The following is a 12,061-nucleotide window of genomic DNA, read 5'->3' on the forward strand; positions in this document are numbered from 1 at the left end:
CAAAAGGGAAAGGGGGGGGGGTGAATGCCCCTTCACTACTGGCTTCAGAGATTTTAATGTTTTCTATGACCGCTCCCTCTTTTTGACGTAGCGTGGGGGCGGATACACAGATCTCCACAAGCCTACCTTAACTACCTTATGGTCCACTCTTCCTGGAACACACAGTACAGTCATGGACAAAAATTTTGAGAATGAGACAAATATTAATTTTTCCAAAGTCTACTGCTTCATTTTTTCTAATGGCAATTTGCATATACTCTTGAATGTCAGAGTGATCAGCTTAACAGCAATTGCTGTACTTGCAAAGTCAATATTTGCCCAGAAAATGAACTTTAACCCCCAAAATACATTTCAACATCATTGCAGTCCTGCCTTAAAAGGAGCAGCTAACATCGTTTTAGTGATTGGTCCATTAACACAGGTGTGGGTGTTGATGAGGACAAGGCTGGCGATCAATCAGTCATGGTTAATAAGAATGACATCACTGGACACTTTAAAAGGAGGCTGGTGCTTGGTATCATTGTTTCTCTTCAGTTAACCATGGTTATCTCTAAAGAAACACGTGCAGCCATCATTGCACTGCACAAAAATGGCCTAACAGGGAAGAGTATTGTAGCTACAAAGATTGCACCTCAGTCAACAATCTATCGCATCATCAAGAACTTCAAGGAGAGAGCTTCCATTGTTGTCAAAAAGGCTCCAGGGCGCCCAAGAAAGACCAGCAAGCGCCAGGACCGTATCTTAAAACTTTCAGCTGCGGGATCGGACTACCAGCGGTGCCGAGCTTGCTCAGGAATGGCAGCAGGCTGGTGTGAGTGCTTCTGCATGCACTGTGAGGCGGAGACTCTTTGAGCGAGGCCTGGTTTCAAGGAGGGCAGCAAAGAAGCCACTTCTCTCCAGAAAAAACATCAGGGACCGACTGATATTCTGCAAAAGGTACAGGGAGTGGACTGCTGAGAACTGGGGCAAAGTCATTTTCTCTGATGAATCCCCTTTTTGATTATTTGGGACATCTGGAAAACAGCTTATTCGGAGAAGAAGAGTTGAGCGCTACCACCAGTCTTGTCTCATGCCAACTGTAAAGCATCCTGAAACCATTCATGTGTGGGGTTGCTTCTCAGCCAAGGGAATCATTTCATTCACAGTCTTGCCTAAAAACACAGCCATGAATAAAGAATGGTACCAGAATGTCCTCCAAGAGCAACTTCTCCCAACCGTCCAAGAGCAGTTTGGCACCCAACAATGCCTTTTCCAGCATGATGGAGCACCTTGCCATAAAGCAAAGGTGATAACTAAATGGCTCATGGAACAAAACATAGAGATTTTGGGTCCATGGCCTGGAAACTCCCCAGATCTTAATCCCATTGATAACTTGTGGTCAATCATCAAGAGACGGGTGGACAAACAAAAACCAACAAATTCTGGCAAAATGCAAGCATTGATTATGCAAGAATGGACTGCTATCAGTCAGGATTTGGTCCAGAAGTTGATTGAGAGCATGCCAGGGAGAATTGCAGAGGTCTTGAAGAAGGGTCAACACTGCAAATATTGACTTGCTGCATTAACTCATTCTAACTGTCACCTCTGGCGAGCACATGGAGGGTTGTGCTGCGCTCCAAAGAAATGCTACCCCACACCGTTACTGACCCACTGCCAAACCGGTCATGCTGAAGGATGTTGCAGGCAGCAGATCACTCTCCACGGCGTCTCTAGACTCTGTCACGTCTGAACACATGTGCTCAGTGTGAACCTGCTTTCATCTGTGAAGAGCACAGGGCGCCAGTGGCGAATTTGCCAATCCTGGTGATCTGTGGCAAATACCAAGCGTCCTGTACGGTGCGGGGCTGTGAGCACAACTCCGAACTGTGGACGTCGGGCACTCAGACCATCCTCATGGATTCGGTTTCTAACTGTTTGTGCAGACACATGCACATTTGTGGCCTGCTGGAGGTCATTTTGCAGGGCTCTGGCAGTGCTCCTCCTGTTCCTCCTTGCACAAAGGCTGAGGTAGCGGTCCTGCTGCTGGGTTGATGCCCTTCTATGCTACCCTCCTTGTCTCCTGGTGTACTGGCCTGTATCCTGGTAGCGCCTCCAGCTTCTGGACACTACGCTGAGAAACCCAGCAAACCTTGCCACAGCTCGCATTGATGTGCCATCCTGGATGACCTACACCAGAGGTCCCCAACTCCAGTCCTCAAGGCCCACCAACAGGTCATGTTTTCAGGATTTCCTTTGCATTGCACAGGTGATGCAATTATTACCTGGGCAAGACTAAGGAAATCCTGAAAACATGACCTGTTGGTGGGCCTTGAGGACTGGAGTTGGGGACCTCTGACCTACACTACCTGAGCCACTTGTGTGGGTTGTAGAGTCCGTCTCATGCTGCCACGAGTGTGAAAGTGCAACCAACATTCAAAAGTGACCAAAACATCAGCCAGAAAGCATTGGTACTGAGATGTGGTCTTTGGTGCCCACCTGCAGAACCACTCCTTTGTTGATTGTGTCTTAATAATTGCCAATAATTTCCATCTGTTGTCTGCTCCATTTGCACAACAGCATGTGAAATTGATTGTCAATCAGTGTTGCTTCCTAAGTGGACAGTTTGATTTGACAGAAGCGTGGTTTACTTGGAGTTATATTCTGTTGTTTAAGTGTTCCCTTTATTTTTTTGAGCAGTGTAGAGTTCTTTCCGTTAAGATAATAAAGTTTATTCTGTTCACAAATTCTTGTTTAACTGCCAGTTTTTAACTAACCAATGCACCACGATAAGTTTAACAGCATACAAAAATCAGGCTATAGCCAATCTCCTCCAGTCATCAATAGCAGTATCTTTCACACATCCCAGTACGCAGGTAAGCGATAAGGCCCCTCATCAGAACATGTTGGGCATTTTGAGTCCCCTCTCAGTCTTGCCTTCTTCATCCACACTGGAGTTTTGTACACTCTATAAACTAAGTACTGCTGCGACACCCTTATGGCCTCACTCATAGACACCTTGGGAATATTCTGCAATATGGACTCCCACTGAGACCCCAAAATCGAGCCCCAAGTCTGCCACCCATTTCTCTCTCATCGTTAACATGTGTCGTAGTAGGAATATTTCCAGCAGACCCCTGTACATTAAAGGGAATATGTCACCCCAAAAATCGCATATGAGCTAAGGCCACTGGCATCAGGGGCTTATCTACAGCATTCTGTAATGCTGTAGATAAGCCCCCAATGTAACCTGAAAGGTAAGAAAAACAGATTATATTATACTCACCCAGGGGCATAAACCCGGATTGGTCTCGGTGTATTACTGTCATTATTACCTTATTAAGGCGGTTAGCCAACATCTTAGCCAGGAGTTTAGTAAATTAGAATATTTGATAGCACCAGCTTGAAAAATTATTTTAAAATCCGAAATGTTGGCCTACTGAAATGTATGTTCAGTAAATGCACTCAATACTTGGTCGGGGCTCCTTTTGCCTCAATTACTGCATGGAGGCGATCAGCCTGTGGCACTGCAGAGGTGTTATTGAAGCCCAGGTTACATAAGCCTTCAGCTCATCTGCATTGTTGCGTCTAGTGTCTCTCATCTTCCTCTTGACAATACCCCATAGATTCTTTATAGGGTTAAGGTCAGATGAGCTTGCTGGCCAATAAAGCACTGTGATGCTGTTGTTTTTAAACCAGGTATTGGTAGTTTAGACAGGTGCCAAGTCCTGCTGGAGAATTAAATTTCCATCTCCAAAAAGCTTGTTGACAGAGGGAAGCATGAAGTGCTCTAAAATTTCCTGGTAGACGGCTGCGCTGACTTTTGTCTTGATAAAACACCGTAAACCTACACAAGCGGATGACATGGCTCCATAAACCAACACTGATTGTGGAAACTTCACACTAAGACCTCGAGCAGCTTAGATTGTGTGCCTATCCACTCTTCCTCCAGACTCTGGGACCTTGATTTCCAAATGAAATGCAAAATTTGCTTTCATCTGAAAACAACACCTTGGACCCTTGAGCAACATTCCAGTTCTTTTTCTCCTCGGCCCAGGTAAGATGCTTCTGTCGTCGTCTATTGGTCATGAGTGGCTTGACACAAGGAATGTGACACTTGTAGCCCATGTCCTGGATCTGTGTGTGGTGACTCTTGAAGCAATGACTTCAGCAGCAGTCCACTCCTTGTGAATCTCCCCTAAATTTTTGAATGGCCTTTTCATAACAATCCTTTCAAGGCTGCGGTTTTCCCAGTTACTTGTGCACCTTTTTCTACCACACTTTTTTTCTTCCACTCAACTTTCCATTAATATGCTTGGATACAGCACTCTGTGAACAGCCAGCTTATTTAGCAATGGCCTTTTGTGGCTTCCCCTCCTTGTTGGGTGAGTCAATGACTTCTAGACCTATGTCAAGTCAGCAGTCTTCATACTGAAGCAGACTAAGTGACCTTTTTAAACACTTAGGAATCCTTTGCAGGTGTATTTTGTTAATTATTCTAATTTACTGAGATAATGACTTTTGGGTTTTCATTGGCTGTAAGCCATAATCATCAACATTAACAGAAATAAACACTTGATATAGATTGCTCTGTTTGTAATGACTCTATATGATATGAGTTTCACTTTTTGTGTTGAAGAGCTGAAATAAATTAACTTTTTAATGATATTCTAATTTTGTGAGAAGCACATTTGTGTGTATATTTATATACCCCTGATTCAGATACTGCAAGGTCCACGATAACCCCAGACTACTCGCTGCCACCACCAGTTGTTCATACAGGTGTTACGGTTATGAAGAAACATGCATATTCTTTCCCTATTTGCCCTGAGGTTGAAAACATATGTCTCATCACTATCTGATTTATACAAACTCCCATATTGATAATTATCTTTTGGAGACATACGTCTGGGTTACTATTGTAGCATTTCCCTTACAGTAAACCACAGTGTCATGAAACTATAACTCTTTGTCTATGCACTAAAGCATCCTCCTTGGTACTGCTGGGGTATTTTGTCCTATACGGAGCTCCTGCATTTTAATTAAGATTTCCTGCTCCATTTCCATTGTTCTAATCTTAGTCTAGGAGATAAAGGCTATGTGCACACGTTAGGATTATTTGCAGAAATTTCCTGAATAAAACCAGACTTTTTCTGCAGGAATCCGCATTTGGATTTTTCACGTTTTTTTCTGGAGCTTCCCAATGCATTAAATAGTGGGGAAATCCGCGAAAAATCCTCAAAATTAATGAACATGCTGCGTTTTTTACCGCAATGTGTTTTTTTTTCACGGAAAAAAACGCACCATGTGCACAAAATTGCGGATTGCATTCTATTAATGGATGCGTTTTTTCGCGGTTTTATTGCGTTTTTATAGCAAAAAATCCGGAACGTGTGCACACAGGCTTGAACTGTCAGCTGTGTTCATTTTTTCTTCCTGCTCCTGTCCTACTGCAAAAGAGAGGGGGAGGAGGGAAGGGGGTGAATGCCCCTTCACTATTGGCTTCAGAGACTTTAATATTTTCTATGACATATAGCATTGCAATTCTGAATTCATTGAATTGCATTAAACATGAACAAATAGAGAAGGGTTGTTAACAAATTTAAAAAAAAATCCTGATTTTTGCAGAAAAGATTAAAAAGTCAGTGAAATACATATTTTATTTATAACTAACCAGAAAATGGGGAACTGTTATGATCATTAGAATTAGTATGACTGTATGTTTTGACCTTTGTTCTTTGACCAGATGGTGGCCCGATTCTAACCTATCGGGTATTCTAGAATGCACAGCCACTTAGTATAAAACACAGCCCACGTAGTATATAGCACAGCTACGTAGTATATAACACAGCCACGTAGTATATAGCACAGCCACGTAGTATATTGCAGACCCATGTAGTATAGAACACAGCCCACGTGGTATATTGCACAGCCCACGCAGTATATAACACAGCCCACGTAGTATATAGCACAGGCACGTAGTGTATAACACAGCCCACGTAGTATATTGCACAGCCCACGCAGTATACAACACAGCCCACGCAGTATATAGCACAGGCACATAGTATATAGCACAGCCACGTAGTATTTTGCACAGCTCACGTAGTATATAGCACAGCCCACGCAGTATATAACAGCCACGTACTATATTGCACAGGCACGTAGTATATTGCACAGCCCACGTAGTATGTAGCCCAGGCACGTATTATGTTGCACAGGTACGTAGTATATAGCACAGCCCGCATAGTATATAACACAGGCCACGTAGTACATAACACAGCCTACGTAGTATATAGCAATGTAGGCACCATATCCCTGTTAAAAAAACAATTAAAATAAAAAATAGTTATATACTCACCTTCCGTCGGCCCCCGGATCCAGCCCAGGACTTTACCGATGCTCCTTTCGACGCTCCGTTCCCAGTAATGCCTTACGGCAATAACACGTGATCATGTAGCGGTCTCGTGAGACCGCTACGTCCTCATCTCGCAAGACCGCTACGTGATCTCAAGTCATTGCCGCAATGCATTCTTGGGACCAAAGCGCAAGGAGCGGGAAAGGCTGTGGCGGACTTCGGAAGGTGAGAATATAATGTTTTGGGTTGTTTTTTTTAATTATTTTTAACATTCTATGATTTTACTATTGATGCTGCATAGACAGCATCAATAGTAAAACGCGAAGCGGTATTTAACTCCCACCCCAATCTCGCCGATTGGTCCTGGCCGGCCGGGACCAATCAGCGACCCAGGATTTCCGTTACGAAAGTTACAGACAAACAGACGGAAGTACCCCTTAGGGAATTATATATATACAGTGGGGCAAAAAAGTATTTAGTCAGTCAGCAATAGTGCAAGTTCCACCACTTAAAAAGATGAGAGGCGTCTGTAATTTACATCATAGGTAGACCTCAACTATGGGAGACAAACTGAGAAAAAAAAATCCAGAATATCACATTGTCTGTTTTTTTAACAATTTATTTGCATATTATGGTGGAAAATAAGTATTTGGTCAGAAACAAAATTTCATCTCAATACTTTGTAATATATCCTTTGTTGGCAATGACAGAGGTCAAACGTTTTCTGTAAGTCTTCACAAGGTTGCCACACACTGTTGTTGGTATGTTGGCCCATTCCTCCATGCAGATCTCCTCTAGAGCAGTGATGTTTTTGGCTTTTCGCTTGGCAACACGGACTTTCAACTCCCTCCAAAGGTTTTCTATAGGGTTGAGATCTGGAGACTGGCTAGGCCACTCCAGGACCTTGAAATGCTTCTTACGAAGCCACTCCTTCGTTGCCATGGCGGTGTGCTTTGGATCATTGTCATGTTGAAAGACCCAGCCACGTTTCATCTTCAATGCCCTTGCTGATGGAAGGAGGTTTGCACTCAAAATCTCACGATACATGGCCCCATTCATTCTTTCATGTACCCGAATCAGTCGTCCTGGCCCCTTTGCAGAGAAACAGCCCCAAAGCATGATGTTTCCACCACCATGCTTTACAGTAGGTATGGTGTTTGATGGATGCAACTCAGTATTCTTTTTCCTCCAAACACGACAAGTTGTGTTTCTACCAAACAGTTCCAGTTTGGTTTCATCAGACCATAGGACATTCTCCCAAAACTCCTCTGGATCATCCAAATGCTCTCTAGCAAGCTTCAGACGGGCCCGGACATGTACTGGCTTAAGCAGTGGGACACGTCTGGCACTGCAGGATCTGAGTCCATGGTGGCGTAGTGTGTTACTTATGGTAGGCCTTGTTACATTGGTCCCAGCTCTCTGCAGTTCATTCACTAGGTCCCCCCGCGTGGTTCTGGGATTTTTGCTCACCGTTCTTGTGATCATTCTGACCCCACGGGGTGGGATTTTGCGTGGAGCCCCAGATTGAAGGAGATTATCAGTGGTCTTGTATGTCTTCCATTTTCTAATTATTGCTCCCACTGTTGATTTCTTCACTCCAAGCTGGTTGGCTATTGCAGATTCAGTCTTCCCAGCCTGGTGCAGGGCTACAATTTTGTTTCTGGTGTCCTTTGACAGCTCTTTGGTCTTCACCATAGTGGAGTTTGGAGTCAGATTGTTTGAGGGTGTGCACAGGTGTCTTTTTATACTGATAACAAGTTTAAACAGGTGCCATTACTACAGGTAATGAGTGGAGGGAAGAGGAGACACTTAAAGAAGAAGTTACAGGTCTGTGAGAGCCAGAAATCTTGATTGTTTGTTTCTGACCAAATACTTATTTTCCACCATAATATGCAAAAAAAATGATAAAAAAACAGACAATGTGATTTTCTGGATTTTTTTTTCTCAGTTTGTCTCCCATAGTTGAGGTCTACCTATGATGTAAATTACAGACGCCTCTCATCTTTTTAAGTGGTGGAACTTGCACTATTGCTGACTGACTAAATACTTTTTTGCCCCACTGTAGATGGCTATACCACTTAAAGAAGTTATCTAAGCATAGTCTGTGTTCCAACCATAGTCTAGTCTTTTTTGCATGAATTAATGAGGTCCTAGCAGTAGATTCACACCCCCCCCCCCACCCCCAATACCCTCTACTGCAGATCAACCTAAGAATAACAAAGCTTTTTAGAAGCAGAGCAAGGAGGGACTGTAAAAGAAGAATAGCTGGAGACTTGATAGGATGTAATTGCATTCTTGACTTCTCTATTGTCCCGTAGTTTGCAGCCACGCTCTCCAATGGTTAGGCAGCTGCTGCCAGATGTAGGATCAAAGAAGCCTGAAGCTTCTGTTGAGGTTAGTTTTTTGTCTTTTCACGTTTGTTAATTAGTCTTGGTGGCAATATTTCTATCAGTTTATTTTTATTTACAGAAAATCTCACTGAGAGACAAGTTTTCATATGACGAACCTGGGAAGATTTCAAAAACTTCGGAAATCCCCTCAACCAGGTATTACTCAGTGAGCATCAAATATTTACCTAGTTGAAGGCTAAATTAAAATACAATAACGATGGTCTATGTCCGCCAGACGCGAACCTCCTCCTACCTATCAGTATCCCCTGCTGGGGGTGACCTCATGCCACAACTATGTAACATGGCCTACTAGTAAGAAGACATACAGAGGATGCTGGCAGGTTGTGGATGGTTCACAGGATTCAATTCAGTCAGCCCCACTACAGTAGTTACTATTGAACCAGGTCTTGCAAATCTTTTTGCTCAACTATAATGTTAGACCATCAGCTGTCTCCTCCAACAGCACTATGATTTTATCATGTATATTAAAAATGCTCAACTCTCTTTAAACTGTCTGTTTATTTAGTTTGATTTAAGTTGAAAAGCTTATGCTTTAAATGTTTTGCTGCATTGCATGCAATGCAAAATAGTGTTAATTTTCTGTATTGATTTTTTTATTAAAGCATTTTGAGATTCATTTCACCGCGCAAACAATCCAAACCACCAGAACCAGCTGTGTCTCCAAGAGAAATGGAGCTGCAGGTAAGATACTGTATGATATATAAGCCAATAGCTGCTATCATTGCGTGGCGGACCTGCCTAACTGCATTAAAATTCTCGTTCCTTGCATATGGTTTGGTCCATGCCATATTGTATGCTTTCTTCAATAGAGTATCAAGCGTCTTGTTATTGGCAGTGATTGCAGATAAGCCATCTTTTTGGGTGGTTTCTTGAGTAGCAGGATCTTTTGGGATTGAGAGGGGTAAAGCACATACTTCCTGCGCAATGTCATGGATCAGATGGCGTGCGAGCTCTGTGGCTATAACCCCTTGGTTCTTCCATTGGTGTCATTTATCTTTACCTCCAAGTCATTAGAAGATGGTAAATTGTTAATTTTATAATCACCAGGTGTTTTGGGCAGTTAGTTAGGTGTAGAAAAAGTGAACCGCTATAATTTACCATATTAGATAGGCCTCGGTCTCGGGTCTGATCTCTGCCAACATTTGATCTTTTCATAATCAGTAGTAAGTACATAGATTCGGCAATCAACAGATGGTTGTGGAGAAAAGAGCACAACACACTGTAATGTGCCCTTGTTTTGAATCAACAGGATAATGCAGGAAATATTTGCAAGAGCTAAGCCCTGTGCATCCTTACCCTATGCTGTTAAGGCTAGGCCCTCCTCATTCCTCAATAGATATCTATAAGAAAGCTTACTACATCCCAAAATCATCTCTTTTTACGTTAATGTTTCAATTTTATAATCCATGGAGAAAACTTATTGGAGTTCTAACCAAATACAAACCCATGCTTATCCACACCTGTCAATTATTAGCCTATGATTTGATATTGTTTCTGCATCCACCATGTCCTTTTCCCTTTCCTACACATCCTCGTTTTTCCGCTTTTACTTAATTTTTCTTCTACTTTTAAACTTTATTGTTTTATGTGCATTTAAATTTTCATTACACAGTTTATTTTCTTTTTGTATGATAAACCTGATGTCCAAGCTTTTAAATTTGTATGCTTTAGTAAAAATTCCGTACTCAATAAAATACTTTAAAGAGGCACGCCCATAAAGTTTTGTTTTCTCTTTCACTAAATCTGTGGATATGTAGTGTAAGTTTATTAATATACTCGCCTACTGCCACCTTCTCTGGGATCAAGAACCGTTCTTCTCCTCTTCACAGTGACGTCACTGCACTGCAGATTCTCCAGAACACGCTGTGCTCTGTGTGATCCAGAAATGACAATGTAAGCCTATGGAGCTTCAGAACAAGGGTCTGTAGGCTTACATTGTAAAAGAGATTTCTGGCTTACCCATAGAGCACAATGTGACCTGGAGAGTCTGAAGATCAGTGACATGACTAAGAAGAAGAGCATAATGGCGGTGGATCCCAGAGAAGGGGAGTATGTTAATACACTAGCACTGTACTACATGCACATACCCACACAGTTAGTGGAAACAAAAACTTCCAAGAGAGGGCTTCTTTAAAAGAAAAAGTGATTATAAATAGAGATGTGCGAACCTGAACAGTAAAGATCAGCGTCCTTACCAAAAACCTACTGTTTGGGCACGGACACCAAACAATGACTTCACCAGGAAGTCCATGTTACTGTTTGGGTTCAGCTGCGGAAAACACCGCTTCTGAGCCGCGGTTCAAACGCAGTCAAAAAACAGTGTGAGTGCTCAGCTGTGATCAGAGATACAAAGTTTACCACCTGTCACTGGTGTCAGCTGAAGGGACTACTGCTCCTATCATCCGACGCCTGCTGCCGCTAATAACAGCGAGAGCAGGAGCGGCTGATGGGAGTATTTATTAGCCGCCTCCTGCTCTGTAAATAAATAATTTTAAAAAATGGTGTGGGGTCCCCCCATTTTTGACAACCAGCCTTGCTAAAGCAGACAGCTGGGGGCTGGTATTCTCAGGCTGGTAAGGGACCATGGATATTGCCCCCCAACCTAAACATTGCAGCCTAAAGCCACCCAGAAAAGGCACATTTATTTGATGTGCCAATTCTGGCGCTTTGCCCGGCTCTTCCCACTTGCCCTGTAGCAGTGGAAAGAGGGGTTAATATTCGTGGGGTTGATGTCACTTTGTATTGTCCGGTGACATCAAGCCCATGGATTAATAATGGAGAGGCATCAATAAGACACCTATCCATTACTAATCCTATAGTTGTATGGTAAATAAACACACAGTGAGAATAAAGTATTTTATTTGAAGTAAAACAAAACAATCTTTTATTTTTTTATTTAGCAATAACAAACACAATTATACTCATCTAATGCCAAATTCTACTGAAGCCCTCGTCTCCTGTAATAAAACAACAATATCCCTCACCTATCTATCATTTTGTCCCACGCCGTAATCCATGCCTGGGGGATAAACCATTTTCAACCTGGACGGTGCCAAGATGCAACCGTCCAGACTGAGAACCACTGTTGACTGAACTGCTGCGAACAGTGATGTCATAGAGGTTACCTCCGGTCACTGAGGCTGCGTTCCCAGGAGGGCTGAACTGCGGTGTCCTCAGTTAGATCTCCGCTAGCACTGTGAGAAAAACTCTCACGGTTTTGGTTAAAACTGACAAAAGACCGATAAAAATCTGATCCAAAACACTGATGTAGAGCAGACTGTTCTTGCGTACAAGAAATATTACGGACATCTAAATGACT

At 42.7% G+C, this 12,061-nt stretch overlaps 1 protein-coding gene across 3 annotated transcripts in view; it reads left to right on the forward strand.

Moving 5' to 3' along the window:
- Positions 1 to 12,061, forward strand: part of WRN (WRN RecQ like helicase) — a 234,382-nt gene that overhangs the window by 193,217 nt on the left and 29,104 nt on the right. For all 3 annotated transcript variants that reach the window (XM_069742190.1, XM_069742199.1, XM_069742208.1), the window contains 3 exons: positions 8,650 to 8,725; positions 8,801 to 8,877; positions 9,345 to 9,423. In XM_069742190.1, the coding sequence (XP_069598291.1) occupies positions 8,650 to 8,725; positions 8,801 to 8,877; positions 9,345 to 9,423 (232 nt within the window). The remainder of the gene's footprint in view (positions 1 to 8,649; positions 8,726 to 8,800; positions 8,878 to 9,344; positions 9,424 to 12,061) is intronic.

The sequence above is a fragment of the Ranitomeya imitator genome, chromosome 1, assembly GCF_032444005.1.
Source record: "Ranitomeya imitator isolate aRanImi1 chromosome 1, aRanImi1.pri, whole genome shotgun sequence".
Classification (NCBI taxonomy): domain Eukaryota; kingdom Metazoa; phylum Chordata; class Amphibia; order Anura; family Dendrobatidae; genus Ranitomeya; species Ranitomeya imitator.